The sequence below is a fragment of the Kryptolebias marmoratus genome, linkage group LG12 (assembly GCF_001649575.2).
Source record: "Kryptolebias marmoratus isolate JLee-2015 linkage group LG12, ASM164957v2, whole genome shotgun sequence".
Classification (NCBI taxonomy): domain Eukaryota; kingdom Metazoa; phylum Chordata; class Actinopteri; order Cyprinodontiformes; family Rivulidae; genus Kryptolebias; species Kryptolebias marmoratus.
Window position 1 is genome coordinate 23,419,023 of NC_051441.1, and position 17,732 is coordinate 23,436,754.

At 40.4% G+C, this 17,732-nt stretch overlaps 1 protein-coding gene across 1 annotated transcript in view; it reads right to left on the minus strand.

Annotated features, from left to right (window-relative positions):
• Positions 1 to 327: 327 nt before the first annotated feature.
• aoc2 (amine oxidase copper containing 2) overlaps positions 328 to 17,732 on the minus strand; it is a 45,679-nt gene continuing 28,274 nt past the window's right edge. Inside the window, exons 2-5 of the mRNA XM_017432225.3 lie at positions 15,846 to 15,964; positions 12,817 to 12,983; positions 2,907 to 3,039; positions 328 to 2,793 (exon numbers count right to left, since the gene is read on the minus strand). Coding sequence (XP_017287714.1) covers positions 2,503 to 2,793; positions 2,907 to 3,039; positions 12,817 to 12,983; positions 15,846 to 15,964 — 710 coding nt within the window. The 3' untranslated portion in view covers positions 328 to 2,502. The remainder of the gene's footprint in view (positions 2,794 to 2,906; positions 3,040 to 12,816; positions 12,984 to 15,845; positions 15,965 to 17,732) is intronic.

The following is a 17,732-nucleotide window of genomic DNA, read 5'->3' on the forward strand; positions in this document are numbered from 1 at the left end:
GTGCATCTAAAACATGCAGGATAGCAGCCCTCCAGGACCAGGCTTGGACACCACTGTTTTAAAGGCTGCAGGAAATTAGGAGAAGTGAGCACAGGTGAATGATTACAAACCTGGGGCAGGTGAAGATGGGTGTGGCAGGCAAACAAGTGATAAACTGAGGACAAGTGAATGATGACAGGAATACAAAAGACACAAGGAGCAAAAACAAAACTAAACATGATGACAACCAAATAGCAAAAATAAAAGAAACAAACAGATCAAACCCAAATCCAAACAGAAACATGAAAAAACAATAACCCTAAATACAAAAAGAATCCAAATCCTGTGGCATGTTTGTGATTTTTTTAATTTTTTTTTTACAAAATTAAACAACTGAAAGAATAATTTGTGTCAGGGATTATAAGAGTGATATTATCAAGGAGAATGCAAAAACTGGACATTTACCAAACAACCATATACAGGCCCATGTTGGAAAAGATATAAAAACAGGAGGAATCAGTATGAAGTTTTGCTACTTTGAGCTTTTAGCTAGCATTTTGCTTTTTTAGCTTTAGCTACAATTCAAATCGACAAGAAAATACCACTAGAGTTTAATTTTTTGGCTTCCCGAAAGATAAAAACCTTCTCAGATTTGGATCCACAAACTTCAATGTGAGAAATACTGTTAGAACTCGATTAGAACCATTTCAAAGGGAAGTACTGTTTCAACCCTCATTAATGTGGTGGACGTTTTGCCATCAGCAATCTTAACTAATTTTTATTTTAAAAGAAAGGCAAATGGAGAGGAGGACATCACTACAGAGATGGAGAGGAGAAACAGGAACTTTTACTTTAAAAGTTGTTACGTGAACACATGCTTTCATTAAAAGGTATGAGCTGCTTACCGCTACTCTCAAGTGCGCTCATGTTTTTTATGAGTAAGCATACGGTTAGTATCAAGTTAGCACTGGGTTAGCTTTGAGTTAGCAACGTTAGCTCTCTCCTGCTGTCTTTATATTAACTTACAGTGTTGTGTACTGATGTCATGACAATGATCTGGGGGTAATCGGTTCTCACCAATCCATGTTCCCAACTTGGTCATTATGTGTGTTGTTTTGTCGGCCATGACAGTCCTGGTGATTATCAGAATCTAAATCTGAAAAGTTTTAATCTGATTACGGAAATCCAGCTGTCAGTTCAGGTTCATAGTGGTATGGTTGTATGTTCAATACTCCCACAAAGTCTTCTAGCATTTCTTCGTATTCAAAAAAGGCTTTCTCTTCCATTTTCACTTGTAAACAACCAGACAGTAGCGGTATTCTTGTCCGGCCGGGACACAGTGCACATCATGAAGCCATGACAGCAACTCCGTCCCACAAATCACCCACTTTGGAAATTATTGACTTAAACCCTAAACACAGTTTATTTTAGTTTTAGGTCAGAAAAATGGGTCCTTGGAATGTTGTTGGATGTGTTTGACTACACAACGTGTGAAATGTCAATTATTTGAGATTTAATTTTAGTTCACCTTTATCTACTAAAGGTAGTTCACCTTTAACTACTTTTGGCAAATGTTTGGCTTTTATGATCTTTTAGATACTGTTCTGCTTCTTTTAGCTTTAACAATTCAGTTTTAGCTTTGTCAGCAAATTTCAGCAAGACCAATGCATTACGAACTGCCAGCCGGTCGAGAGATGGTCGTTCTTCCAAAGCCTGGTTCTAGTTCTACTGTAGGTTTCTTCCTGTTAAAAGGAAATCCTTCCTTTCCACTGTTACCTCTATGCTGCCCAGCATGGCAGATGGTGTTAAAAGACTAATTGACACAGTCTGCTGGCTTCTTCCTTAGACAGCTTTACCCAACTGGCATTTCATAATGTACTGTATGTATTAGTATTATCATTAGATTGAATTGATTCTAATTAGATTTCAATCTGGATTTGTTTTAGTTGAATTTGTAATTATTTTTATTAGTTATTTTTGCTGTATAGTGGCCTGCAATGACTTTTGTTGTAAACTGGTGTTATATGAATGAACTGAAATGGAGTAAATAATAGTGGGGGACTGCTCATTTTCAAAAAAAAAAAAAAATTGTTTGAAAATAAATTTTGGGGACAAGCTCTCAGTAATGTTTAATTGTGAAAGTAAAATGATTTTCAAAGAAATTATGAAAAACTCAAGGTATTGGAACTGAACAACTGTGCAACCTGAAAAAAACTTCAGGTTGCTGTGAATGATAATTACTGAACTTACATCATGTCAAAGTGTACTTGGGCAAAATACTAAATGTCACATTGCCAGTCATGTCCTCATAAGTGAGTGACTGTAGTGAAAAACTGGTGCATATAAGTATTTTATATTTTTATCAACAAGTGAATAAGAAATACATTGTAAAGGCCTTTGTACAGCCTAATAAAGTGTAGACTAGATACATTTGCTACATGAATCTGCCTCTATAAACATGTAGCCCAAGGACATCTCTGAGGTTATCATGGCTGTTGATTGTTATCTAGCAGCACACAAAAATCAGTCCCAGTCATTAAACTTCATAACTCCCTCAAAGCCATGGTAGGTGAAAGTCTCTAGGTTGGGACTACATGTCTCTTGAGAAAAGCAAGCCATCCTGTTGTTCTCACAGCTGGCCTCAGCACCAGGGTCAAAGTATGCTGAATCTGCAGATCCAATGGATGGGTCCTCATCAAAGTAGTTGTGTGGTCGCAGCAGGACCCCACCCCCATTGCCAACTGTTACAGTGTTGGGGATGTCCTCAGCATGAGGAATATGAAGGAAACCAGTAGTCACCCACACAACAAGGTCCTGCAGACACATAATGCAAATACTTTCAGACAACTCAAATTAGAAGTTTGCATTCTTTGTAAGTTGACATAATTACATCAGTATTTTAGCATGCAGATAACATCAGAACATACTTCATCTTCAATGCTTTCATTGTCTTCAATAAACTTGCTGAAGTCAACAGCTGGAGTCCAAATGTCATTTTGATTATAAAGACTACTGCTGGTTTGCTCGAAGTCCTTGTGCTTGGTGATGGCAACCTTATACCTGGTAAAAGACAGGAGGTGCAGTTATATGTTGTTTTGGATGGTCTGCAGAGGTTAGGCTTTGTTATTGTTAATCAAAGATTTCAACTCAATGCATAGCAAAAAACATGTTCATAAATGTTCTACAAACAAAGGAAAATTAGCACTAACATAATTTGAAAAGCCAATTGATAAGAATATAGTTAGTTATTTTAATTTTAAAATGTGAGTTGAAAGGATGTATAAGTGTTGACAAGAAAAAGCTAGTTTCTTAAATGGATTATGTAACTTTGTGAGCTGTTTTAACTCTGGAGTATCAAGTTCAAACAACAAGTAGTAATTAATTAGACTACTGGCATAACTTAACTATGTGAGTTCTTACAGCATAAAATTGTAAGTTTTCTTGACAAGAGTAATCATTTTTTTGGAAGGAATAATGTTCTACAGTGAGTAATTTCAACTCATAGTATTTGACACGATTTCAGGGTCTTGCCAAACGTGAGTAACCAGATGACGAACAGACACAGCAGACAGTATAAAAGGTAAGTATGTTTATTTAGGATAGGGAGGGGGTAGGGGCAGGATCTGAAAGAGGATAAGTTGTAAATTAGTTTCAAAACGGGTTTGCAGGTTTGTGGCAACAGTACTTAGAATGTTGTGGCTGAGGCTTACGAAGGATGATAGGGAGCAGGCTCGGAGGTGCGGTTCCAGGTGTTCCAAGGTGAGTATATACAAAGTGCAGGTAAGTGGTTTCCAGGTGGTGGTCGGTCGTGGTGGCAACTCCAACAGGTGAGTATTTACACGGTGCGGTTGTGAAGGTTCGGTGGAGACAGACGGGCTCTGAAGAGGATCCCACAGGTGAGTACTGGAGCTGGTTACAGAAGATCCGCTTCACAGGATAACAGGCCAGATCTGACACAGCAAGATTCCCCAGGAAAGTAGTACTTAGGCAGGTGAGCAGTAACAGGATACTGGTGGTACACAAAGACAAACAAAGGGTAAGTAATCTTCAGGAATGCAAAACTTGGTTTCAGACCGAGACTGTTTACCCAAAAGCAAACGATGTTCCAGCGAAGAGCTGCTCTCTGCGACTGCCTTAAGTACCCAGGAGCCTGCTGATGACAACCTGCTGCAGCTGTGCGTGATTAGTGCCACCACCAATTAGAAGAGTAGAGGGAGCTGAACAGGTGGCACAGTGGCAGATGCCACAGTACCACAGCTCCTGGTTGCACCTTTCTGATTGTCCATTGGATTGAGGGTGATAACCAGATGTAAGACTGACCCTGGCTCCCAGTGCGTTGCAGAATGCCTTCCACACTTGCGAGGAGAACTGAGGCCCGCGATCAGAGACAATGTCCAAAGGTATCCCATGATACCGGAAAATATGGGTTACTAGGAGTTGAGCAGTCTTACAATGGCCTGAAGAATGTAATGGGTGCCTGCGGGTCCGGTGCCAGGATCAGTTTGTTGAGCCAGGGTAATGATGTTCTCGATTCCCCATGTGAGGTTACCCATGAAACAGGTAGCAGGTATTACACTTTCCTCTGGCTTGGGGTCCTCAGCTGTGGTAAACTGTCTGGAGAGGGCATCGGGTTTTATGTTCCTGGTACCTGGTCTGTAAGTGATAATGAAATTGAAACGGGCGAAAAATAGAGACCAACGGGCTTGACAGAGATTTAATCACTTAGCGCCCTGCAGGTAAGATAAGTTCTTGTGATCTGTCCAAATTAGAAAAGGTTGTTCAGAACCCTCCAGCCAATGCCTCCATTCTTCGAGAGCTAGTTTTATGGCGAGTAGTTCGCAATCACCAACATCATAGTTCTTCTCTGCTGAGGACAAATGGCGGGAGAAGAAGGCGCATGGATGCATCTTTTTGTCTGTCTCGGACCGCTGTGAGAGCACCGCGCCAACCCCAGTATCAGAGGCATCCACCTCCACTACAAATTGACTCAGGATTGAGAGATGAGTCAAAATGGGCGCCGATGTGAAAAGGTCCTTTAGTTCCTTGAAAGCTCTGTCTGCCTTGGGGGACCAGGAGAAAGTAGTAAGAGTGGACGTGAGTTTGGTAAGAGGTGCTGCGACTCGACTGTAATTTCTAATGAAACGTTGATAAAAATTTGCAAATCCCAAGAACCTTTGGAGGTCCTTACGGTTGGATGTGACAGGCCAGTCTCTAACTGCTCGTATCTTTTCAGGGTCCGAGCGGTAGCACCCCCTCTCAAAGATGTAACCGAGGAATGACACAGAGGAGACATGAAAATCGCACTTCTCGGCCTTGACAAATAACTGGTTTTCCCACAGGCGTTGTAACACTGCGCGTACATGAGACTCGTGCTGTTGTGGATCACTGGAGTAGATTAAAATGTTGTCTAGGTAAACGAAAACGAATTGGTTCAGGAAATCGCGGAGGACATCGTTAATGGGAGCCTGGAAAACTGCAGGAGCATTGGTTAGGCCGGGGGTTGGCAACCCGCGGCTCTAGAGCCACATGCGGCTCTTTGGAGCTGCCCTACCGGCTCCCTGGAGCTTTTACAAAAATGTTTGAAAATGAAAAAAGATGGGGGAGAAAAATATATTTTTTGTTTTAATATATGCCTTTTTTACACGGGCCCTAATTCAGAAGTCCGGCTCTACTCGGCTCGATAAAGAATGCATCGCGTTCACACCGGTCAGTTTGTACGGTAGCAGAGGAACACCTCCTCGTGTTGCGGGAGGCGGGGCCGCAGCGCGGGGGGGTTTGCTACCAAAACTTAGCGCAAGTTGTGTAAACAACGAAAGCGCTATGGACAACGTTGGCCCTGTGTTGTTGCTGTTTTTTAAACTTATGGGGATTCTCCTGAGACTTCAGGAAGTGAGGCGCAGTGAAAGAAATACTCTGGATGCAGCAACTGTTGCGCGGAGTAGGACAGCTGTTATCAGCCGGAGATTTCAGGATTTACAGCACCTTCAGCTGGGGGACAGACGGCAGAAATGTTGCAGGGTAAGCTAACGCTGTTGTTTATATTCCTACCTTCGCTCTTTATGCTTGCATCTGGTCACACCCACGACCAATGAGTGAACAGGAGCTAAGCTTGCGCCACCCACAAAAGCAGGGCCGGCCCGGCTGGCCCTACTCTGAAGCAGCTATATTAGTTATATTAGCCTATCAGACAGGCTAATATAGCTAATATAGATACATACAGCATGTGTTGCCTTCATTATAAGGCTTATATACGGCTTTTAATTTTTTGCGGCTCCAGACATATTTGTTTTTTGTTTTTTTGGTCAAATATGGCTCTTTCAACATTTTGGGTTGCCGGCCCCTGGATTAGGCCAAAAGGCATAACCAAATACTCAAAATGGTCAATGGGTGTTTTGAACGCAGTTTTCCACTCATCACCTTCTTTAATACTAACGAGATGGTAAGCGTTGCGAAGGTCCAACTTGGAAAAAATGTTTGCTGAGTGCAATTGGATATGAACTGAATCAATTAGGGGCAACAAATATTTATTTTTAACAGTGATTTGATTAAGTGCCCGGTAATCGATGCAGGGCCGGAGGGTCTTATCCTTTTTAATAACAAAGAAGAACCCAGCACCTGAAGGAGAGGTAGATGGACGGATTATGCCTGAAGCTAGAGATTCCTCGATATAGGTTCTCATTGCTTCCCTCTCAGGACCTGAGATGTTAAATAATCGACTGGAGGGAAGAGAGGCACCTGCTAGCAAGTCGATCGAGCAATCATAAGGACGATGCGAAGGTAAGGACAAGGCCTTCTGTTTGCTAAACACGAATGCTAAGTCATGATAGCAACAAGGAACCTTGGATAAGTCTACCTTCTCTACAAGTTCAGCAGGACTAACAGTCTGAGAAACTGCCGATCTCAGACAATGTTGCATGCAAAACTTGCTCCAGGACTCGACTCGTCTCTCCCTCCAATTCAAAATAGGACTGTGCTTGAACCCGAAGATTAGCTGAGGAATGGAGGACTCAAAAACAAAAAATTCACAGAACTCATGGTGGTTGCCGGATACTATAATGTGAAGCTCCTTAACCTTACATTTAATCTGAGTTAAGGATTTTCCAGTAACCCCCACAGCAGCACGAGGATTGTCCAACTTAACGGTAGGTAGCCCGAGTTGTTCTACTAGACAGAGAGATGAGATTTAGTTCAGAACCGGAATCGATTAACACGGAAATGGGTAATTTTATTTGTTCAAATATAACTAACCCCGGTAATGACAATAAGGACTCAGGAGAAAAATTATCACTACCCGCCAATATTTCCTGCTCTATTGGCGGGCCGCCCCATTTCCCCATACCGGACAAGTAGCCACCACATGCCCCAATTTGCCGCAATAAATGCAGGCCCCAGTAGCGAAACATCTCTGCCTCTCTTCTGGCGTAAACGAGTTTGTCCTATTTGCATAGGTTCAGGTTCGAAAGTTGTGGTGACTCTGAGGAGCGAGAACCTGAGCCCCAAGGAGTTGTCTCCTTCTGCTTCCGACGTTCCTTGATTCTCTGGTCGATTCTAATCACTAGCGTAATAAGCTCCTCCAGACTACCTGGTTCCTCACGTAGGGCTAACTGATCCTTAATCTGTTTTGACAAGCTATTAATGAAAATACCTCTTAACGCCGCCTCATCCCAACCTGCCTCCTCCGCGGCGATACGGAAATCCACAGGATATGTGGCGACAGCTCTCTCTCCCTGCCAAAGTGCCAACAGCCGTTTAGCAGCTTCCTCCTGTTGCAACGGGTGGTCAAACACTCGTTCAAACTCCTGAATGAAACAGAGAGAAGTTAGTGTGTCGAGGGAGTGAGCGGATAGAAAAGCCTGCGCCATTGCAAAGCCTTACCTTTCAACGCCGAGACGATATATGTGATGCAAGCCGAATCGTAGGGGAACAAGGTAGGTGAGCGAGCAAATTTGAGTTTACACTGAAGAAGAAAACCCTTACAGTGATCGAGGTTTCCTCCAAACATTTCAGACGGGCGAAGGTCGGGTTCGCGAACGGGAATGACGTGATCAGTACGCGACCCGGAAGTGGATGGCAGGAGCGTGTTAGACGGTAACAGCGCCCCAAGATGGTTGTCTATGGAACCAACGCGGTGAGTGACCTAATTCAATGGAGAAGTGGTGTCTTGTGAGATCTGAAAAAGCTGCTGAAGGAGGGTTTTGTGGTGATCCAAGCGGTGGTCATGGTTTATGAGCATGTCTACAGTCTATCCGCCCTCTTGGTTACTCTTTGGCGTTTCTTTGGGCTGGAACATGCTGACACGATTTCAGGGTCTTGCCAAACGTGAGTAACCAGATGACGAACAGACAATATAAAGTGTAAGTATGTTTATTTAGGATAGGGAGGGGGTAGGGGGCAGGATCTGAAAGAGGATAAGTTGTAAATTAGTTTCAAAACGGGTTTGCAGGTTTGTGGCAACAGTACTTAGAATGTTGTGGCTGAGGCTTACGAAGGATGATAGGAAGCAGGCTCGGAGGTGCGGTTCCAGGTGTTCCAAGGTGAGTATATACAAAGTGCAGGTAAGTGGTTTCCAGGTGGTGGTCGGTCGTGGTGGCAACTCCAACAGGTGAGTATTTACACGGTGCGGTTGTGAAGGTTCGGTGGAGACAGACGGGCTCTGAAGAGGATCCCACAGGTGAGTACTGGAGCTGGTTACAGAAGATCCGCTTCACAGGATAACAGGCCAGATCTGACACAGCAAGATTCCCCAGGAAAGTAGTACTTAGGCAGGTGAGCAGTAACAGGATACTGGTGGTACACAAAGACAAGCAAAAGGTAAGTAATCTTCAGGAATGCAAAACTTGGTTTCAGACCGAGACTGTTTACCCAAAAGCAAACGATGTTCCAGCGAAGAGCTGCTCTCTGCGACTGCCTTAAGTACCCAGGAGCCTGCTGATGACGACCTGCTGCAGCTGTGCGTGATTAGTGCCACCACCAATTAGAAGAGTAGAGGGAGCTGAACAGGTGGCACAGTGGCAGACTGACACAGTATTAAGTTAAAATAAGAAATTATTATCAATTGGACAAACTTTTATAACTAAGTTTTTAAAAAGCTGCTTCTAATATCAAGTTTACTTGTGTTTTTAAGGCAGCAATTTAATTTAATTTTTTTAGGTTGAACCACCCAAATAATTTTTACAGTGTATTATTGGGTGCATTGAACAAATCATTTTTATTTTTCGGAATAGGAATTATCTTAGACGCTTTCCACTGTGTCTTGCTTCAGTCTGATTTTTTCTATTTGCATTCTCCTTAGAAAAAAAGTCAGTCACAGTTCAGTCTCTGTTACTAAGATGATCTTATCAAGCTCAAACTCAGCCTCTGTACAATAGTAATTTAGGTAGGCTCAAAGAAATCCTCTGTGTTTCTAAAAAGCTCAGATTTGCAGTTTATCATAGCAGTTAAACCTTTAACCTCCTACTTTATAGTCTAGCCCTCTGGTAATCCTCTAACCAGGCATCAGGACCTGATGACACCTGAATTTCTTTTTAATCAAAGTATATATTCATACCTTCCACTGATAAAAAGCCATGTTTATGCTGTATTATGTCTCTGTAAGCAAAAACAGTCTCATTGAAGCTACAGGAATGAACTGTAATGGACAGGTAATTTCAGTGTTTCTATCAGCTGCTTTGTGGTTTGATAAACATGTTTTTTTTTAATTGGGATGATCTAAACTGAAATGGCAATTAATTCTCTGTAATTATTTAAATATCATGTGTGTTTTATTTTGTAATTGCATATTAAACTGTGAAGCTTTTTACTTAAGAACTCATTTTAGAAAAAAAACAACAAAACATCCTTTTGTCCATTGTGCACCGCAGGAAAGATGCCTTCCTGCTTTAAAGTAGTAACTAACATTAACTCAAAGTAAATTTTAATGACTTACCTTTTACTTGAGTAGATTTTTATACAAGTAACTTTACTTGTACTTAAGTAAAATTTCAACAGAGTAACTATACTTTTACTTCAGTACATCATTTGAGTACTCTTTCCACCTCTGCTATTTATAAAATAAATATAAAGCTTATCATAAGCTGTGATGTAAAGCTGAAAAGCAGAGATAGACAAGAAAAGATGAGTGTTTCAGGTACAGTATGATTTTGTCTCCAAATGTAAGCTTTTTGAAACAGGTGAAGTGTAGAATATTTTAGAGCAGGTGACTGGAGTGAAAAACACTGAACTGCTTAAACACTGTTTCTAGTTTTAAGTTTCTGGAGGACCTGTTTGTAACAAAAGGCACTAAACAGTGAGAAAATATTATTCAAGTTCTCAACTTTGCGCTTAGTTGTTGTGGAGCAGAGGAAGCACCAAGATCATGGTGGTGCGGTTCTTAACAATAAATGTATGGAAAAATCCCATCTTAATCTGCAGAAAACACCCCATCGTAATCTGCACCATTCAGAGTTATTTAAGATTAAGGGTTTTAACAGTTTGTTTATTTATCTCAGATATATACTCACCAGCCACTTTATTAGGTACACCTGTCCAACTGCTCATTAATGCAAATGTCAAATCAGCCAATCACATGGCAGCAACTCAGTGCATTTAGGCATGTAGACATGGCCAAGATGACCTACTGCAGTTCAAACCGAGCATCAGAATGGGGAAGAAAGGTGATTTAAGTGACTTTGAACGTGGCATGGTTGTTGGTGCCAGGCGGGCTGGTCCGAGTATTTCAGAAACTGCTGATCTTCTGGTCTGATGAGACTCGATTTCTGCTGCGACATTCGGATGGTAGGGTCAGAATTTGGTGTCAACAACATGAAAACATGGATCCATTTTGCCTTGTATCAACGGTTCAAGCTGGTGGTGGTGGTACAATGGTGGGAGGGATTTTTTCCTGGCACACTTTGGGCCCATTAGTACTAATTGAGCATCGTGTCAATGCCACAGCCTACCTGAGTATTGTTGCTGACCATGTCCATCCCTTTATGACCACAGTGTACCCATCTTCTGATGGCTACTTCCAGCAGGATAACGCACCATGTCATAAAGCACAAATCATCTCAGACTGGTTTCTTGAACACGACAATGAGTTCACTGTACTCGAACGGCCTCCACAGTCACCAGCTCTCAATCCAATAGAGCACCTTTGGGATGTGGTGGAACAGGAGATTCGCATCATGGATGTGCAGCCGACAAATCTGCAGCAACTGCGTGATGTTATCTTGTCAATATGGACCAGACGCTCTGAGGAATGTTTCCAGTACCTTGTTGAATCTATGCGATAAAGGATTAAGGCAGTTCGGAAGGCAAAAGGGTGTCCAACCTGGTACTAGCAAAGTGTATCTTATAAACTGGCTGGTGAGTGTAAATACAAGCTTGTACTACTGGTTTTTAAGGTCTGTCATATTGGTTGTACTTGGAGAGTTTAGTATTTTCTGAGGTGGTAGTCATTATAAAATGTTTAAGAACCACTGCTGTAGAACATTTTTACCTAATCTATGTAAATGCAACCAAACAGCCAGTCTGTACAAGCAGCAACTATGGTTTCCACAGTAAGAACTAGAGATGGGACATTTGACACTGAGGTTCTGTAGGCTGTTTCACTCTATTGAAGCAGATGATACTTGTATCAAATTTCAGTGCCCATGTAACTAATGACGTTTGAGGCTTCATACATCTTAATGAAACTCTAAAAGTGAGGTAACTAATTCAAGTTGTTGGTGCCGTTTCATTACTTATAAGGAGACTTGAATTGCTAGTTGCTCACCTCTGCCTCATAGCGTTAGTCCTCCAGAAAAAAATCCATAAAAGTACTTCAACAGTGTTAAATTACAATCTTTTCATATAATTGTATTACAATCATGTTGTTTGAATGAAACCTGCATGTTTTTGGTGTGTGGGAGGAAACTGGACTTCTTAGGGAAAACCCATGCATGCATGGGGAGAACATTCAAACTCCACACAGAAATGCCACACCCTACCTGCAACCTGCTTGCTGTGAGCCGACCACTAACCACTTACCGCCCTATCTCCAAAACACTGTTGTTGAGATATCTGTCACTGCTCTTAACAGCACAAACTTATCTTATCAAACTAAACCATCCATCCATCCATCCATCCATCCATCCATCCATCCATCCATCCATCTTCTTTATCCGTTTCTCCTTTCCAGGTCATGGGGAGTTGGTGCCTATCTCCAGCAGTCACTGTGCCAGAGGCAGGGGACACCCTGGACAGTTCGCTAGTCCATTACAGGGCCACATAGAGACAAACGAGATAAACAACCGTTCACACTCTCACTCTAACATGCACGTTTTTAGTCTGTGGGAGGATACCAAAGTGTCTGGACTAAACCCATGTGTGCACAGGGAAAACATGCAAACTCCAACCAGAAAGGCCCATGGTCTTGCTGCCCAACCTTCTTGCTGGAAGGCGATAGCTCTAATCACTATGCCACTATGCCACCCCAATCTAAATCATGTTTCAAGTAACTATAAGTAGTAACAAGACAACACATTTTATTAGTAAATTTACATTTTAAAATTTTAACATTTTCATGTATGGACAATGATTCGCAAAATGAAGACCCAACTGCTTATAACTGGATTTACTGCTTCTGTGCTGGAACTGTAATCAATTTGGAAGTGTGTGGCCTCTATAATCACAACTGTCCAATAGATGTCACTGATAGGGTCTACTTGAGACTTTTTGTGGGTACAATTAAGAATAAGCCTTAGAAGCTTCACAGGGTTTTATCCACTCCTCTCCATGAAAGAGCAACATAGTTGCAAAGGATATGTGTTTTGTATTCATTTATTTTCTATTTTTAACTTTATTTTTGGCTTGTCCTACCTGGCCCAGGACATGGCTCTCTCCTCTGTTTGGCTCTCTGGTAGGTGGTCCCCTGCAAAGCTGAACACCTGCAGTCTGTAGGAACGCTGATGTCCCCACCGATTGGTCTTGTTGCTGGCAATGTGAAGATAGCGAGGTGTCTTGGTGTCATAACGTAGGGCAGCCTCCTGTGGAGGTGTTAGAGCAAGCATAAGTCTCACAGTCAGGATTCCAGGTGTAATGGCTATCTGATAAATAGCTGGGATCAGAGTTGACTGAGATTCATACAGATGAGTCAGGGGTTTTCGGATGATTTTTGCTGCTGTCATTCAACTCTGAAAGTATAACTTTTGCACTAATGGCAAAGATAATAAACGTAACTATTAAAATTCAATAGGGGTCCAAGCCCTCAAAGGAGAGCATGGAGCCCTATTGAAACTGTTCTATTTGATCACTGGTGTCCAAACCCACAAAGGCAAGCATTTCCATGCTTATGCTGGTGTAGATTCTCAGTCATCCAGGCCATGGTAAATTCAAAAAAGGTTAAAAAACAAAAACAACTAGACAGAGTAGAAGTCCAGTTGTTTTTGTTTTTTAACATTTCCATGCTTCCAGTGAAAACTATGAAATCATGATTTTTCATGCAATTTGGAAATTTTCTACAAATACTATCAATTGTGTTAAACTGCTTTTTCTGGCTTTCTCTCTATCATGTTTTCTATAGCTTAGAACCTTTGCACTTTATGAATGTGTAAGTTAAAGCTCTTTTCAACACTTGCCAAAGTTTGGGCATTAAAAATTTGACAATCATATATTTTATAAATAGATTGTTGGAGTGCTCCAAAACTCAGCAAGTGAAATAAGGCATAACTTGAGAATTTGGGGACTCAAATATATCCTAAAATACAAAGTCTTAAAATAAAATACCGAAAGATTTTTTTTGTCCATTAATGCAGCAGCCCCCAACCTTTTTAGCTTCACGGACCGGTTAATTATCAGACAGTATTTTCACAGACCGGCCTTTAAAGGTCAATAAAGACAACAAAATATAATGATAGGACCGGCATGAAAACAGGTATTTTTTTAAAACATAATAAACGTAAATCCAACGTGTACTTGCAAATTTGCCACTCAAGTTAGCTTAGTCTGTAAAAATGCTCCACGTGGTTTGCAATCTGTTGCCAAGTGACTCTAATGATGACGTTGATGGACGGTTGGTGACGAGTTTTACCCAAAATACACTTGGAAACAATATCTGCGATCTACTTGTAAATTTGCGTGTCATAAAGTTAAATGTAAGAGTGAAAAAAAAAGCCAGTCTTGCAGCACAACATTTTATTCAATATTTCACATTTACTACATCGCTAATATAAGTCTAATATATGCCGTCCTCCCAGCCCCCATACAAGCTCCGCCCCTGGCGGTAATATATCACGTGACCTAGATAAGCATTTTGACATGCATCAAAGGTAAGTCATAGACGGATGTAGTGGAGAGAATCTGGTAATTTTTCAAAATAAATGTTGTTCAGACGGATAAACTGTAAGTTAATTATTCTTTCTGTATTCTTTCTACATTGATTGATGCCCATACCAGTAGACAAGAATTCTAATTAGATATTTGGGTACACCTCTGCTTTCTAACTTGCAGAACAATTTTTGATGGTTTACACGATCAAATGCTTTAGAGGCATCAAAAAAACAAATAAATACTGTAGTTCAAAAAAAAGGTAAAAAACAAAAACAACTGGACTTCTATTCTGTAGCTGAAGACGTTTCGCTTCTCATCCGAGGAGCTTTCTCAATTCGGATGAGAAGCGAAACGTCTTCAGCTACAGAATAGAAGTCCAGTTGTTTTTGTTTTTTAACTTTTTTTTTAATTTACCATGGCCTGGATGACTGAGAATCTACACCAGCAAATACTGTAGTGTTATGCAAGTTATACAAATCTAAAATCTCCTTTAGTACAAAAATACACGTCTGTGCCATGTTTGGGTTTAAAACCAAATTGATTATCAGAGGTCAAGAAAAACTCTTTCAGCCTATTTAATAGGATTCTTTCTAAAACTTTTAATAAACTACTAGCTAAAGCTATGGGTCGGTAATTCTCCAAAGAGCTAATCTTACCCGCTTTGTCCTTAATAGCGGGTACCAGTATGACAGATAGCATTGGGTTAGGTAACAGACCATGTACTAGAAAGCCAGTAAAACACATAGAAAGTAATGGACAAAGTTTCTTACTTGCATTTTTCAGATGCTCAGTGGAAATGTTATCCATCCCACAGGCCTTGTTGTCTTTCAGTGTCATAATTGCATTATGTATATCTTGTGGGGATACATTCACATTTTCGTAACTGTGTATGCCGCTCATGACATAAGTGTTACTTTTGACACAGTTAAACAGTGCACTGTAGTGCTCCTGCTATAACTGAGTGATTTCTTTTACATCACTAACACCATCAATTGGTAGTGACGTTTTGCAGTTATTTATTTTTTTAATTTCTTTCCAAAAGTCCTTGACATTATTATTTCCTAACTTCCTAGCAAGAGAGTCAGACCTCATAGTATTTTTATTTCTCCTTATGAATCTTAAAATATATTTAAAATTAGCATTTGCCTTTTTTTTGTACTCAAACAAGGGGCCATGTCTCTGTTTACCTAAATCAGCCCAAGCTTTAAGAGCACTTCTGGCCTCTGCGTGAAGCTCTCTTACGTAGTCGTTCCAGCCTGGCTTGGTACTATGTGAGATGGTTTTATACAATTGCTTGCTTGAGGTAAGGAGGGACTTCACAACATTCTCATACAAAGTATATATATATATATATATATATATATATATCAGCTACCACTGAATAAAACTGATATCACCTTTGTGTTAATTAAAAGTATTGATTTGATTTTTGCTCATTTCTTGTGAGCAGATTTTCACTTCTTTTTTATTACATTTTCTAGCTTGGAAATTTAACTAAAAAGTGAATAAGATATTTGATATTTTCAAATACATATGTAATTAAAACAATTAAGAATAAAAGGAGAACAAAAAAGGTGGACCTGTTCCGTTTTGAGTTGTTTCTCCACCAGTTGAGGTACCATTGCATAGCGGTCAGGCATCCATGGCAAGGATACATTAACAAATTCCATGTCTTTGGTCTGGAACATGTTTTTCACTCCTGCCAACAAAAGAAAAGTAACAATACACTTTACCCATGTTTTCTACATATTTGTACAGTTACCTTAATTTATAAATCCACAAATATCTCTACTAAAGGAACTAAATGATTATATGTAGTGTTAGGTTTAAGGTTAAGTCTCATTCCTGTAAATGTGTTTCAAATTAAACGAAAATGATCAAAGAGCAAAGCTCTGGGACAAAATAAGAGAACATTTTCTCTTTGTATATATCACATTAGCCATTAATATATGTAGGATAGTGTTTCTGTTGTGAGTGTGTGGTTTTTATTTGAACATAATTTTTACTCAGATATTTGTAACTCTAAATCAGAAAAGATGGGGATTTCCCCAGTGCCTGGAAATTGATTTCTTGCACAACACCCTATCTCTTTTTTTTGTCCTGTCATGGCATTTCAGGCATACTATATAGAGAAGATGGCTGTCTATGTGTGCCAGAACAGATTTGCTCTACAAAAAGGATATGTCAAGAAGAAATCCTAATTGCATGATCGACTTTACTGAATCAAGACTAAATCTAACATCAGAGTGGGCAGGCCATATTGTTGTAAAAGTAACCTGTTTTTATGACCTTCAACCATCACGATTATTTGTAATTCGGTGCGTAAAGGTGTGTGTGTGGGAGGAGATACGCTTATGTGTAGCCGAAAGACAGAAAGACTAACTGTGTGAAAAACAAATATATACACACACACACACATAAATAAAAAAATAAGTAAAAAAGTGTGTTCATGTTATGTGGGTGTATATGTGTTAGCAATTTCAGGTCATTTGTTTATGAAAAATACATGGGCTAACGTTAGCTGGGTATTTACATTTAAGTCAACCCACTCATGATTGGATCAACTTAAATGAGTTTTTATTTTGATTCATATTTCACACTAAAGATGGTTTAACTTCACATGTTTGAAGTCACCTTTTTCAGCAAAACCTCCCAAGTATAAATTTCAAGTTAGTTTTTACTTTATACCTACTTTATTAACATAATGAACCTAAAATCACACAAAAACATTTTTAGTTTTTTAACTGTGAAAAGCACAAACATTCATAAGGAAATATTTTCACAACTTAGAATGCAAATATAAACAGTAATATTCATAAACACATCAACAATTTTAGCAAATAAATTTATATACACTATTTTCATAAAAATGCAGATATTTTCTTTGATGTTTTTAAAAATCTTCCATGTCCTTGTCAGTCTATATGTGATTTTTTTTTTCAGATTTTTCCAGATTCTTTACATTTTTCCTTTTCTAAAACAAATAAGACTAACTCATCAACAAAGTCCTCACTGTCTGTCTCAGACTCGCTTTCTGACTTTTAACTTTTCTTTCTGTCTGAGAGGCTCTGACAGTGTGCCCCTCCTGGGGACTCCCTTGTTGTACTGGTGCTTCTCCTGGGGACTCCCTTGTTCTACTGGGGGACTTCAACGCTCACGTGGGCAATGAAAGTGAGACCTGGAGGGGTGTGGTTGGGAGGAACGGCCCCCCTGATCTGAACCCGAACGGTGTTCTGTTGTTGGACTTCTGTGCTCGTCATGGATTGTCCATAATGAACACCATGTTCAAACATAAGGGGGTCCAACGTATTGTGAGGGTCTATTGGGAACGTCTGGCAGAGTCTCCTGTTAGGCGGAGCTTTAACTCCCACCTCCGGGGAAACTTTGAACATGTTCCGGGGGATCCAGGGGACATTGAGTCCGTGCCTCCATTGTTGAGGCGGCTTATCGGAGCTGTGGCCGCAAGG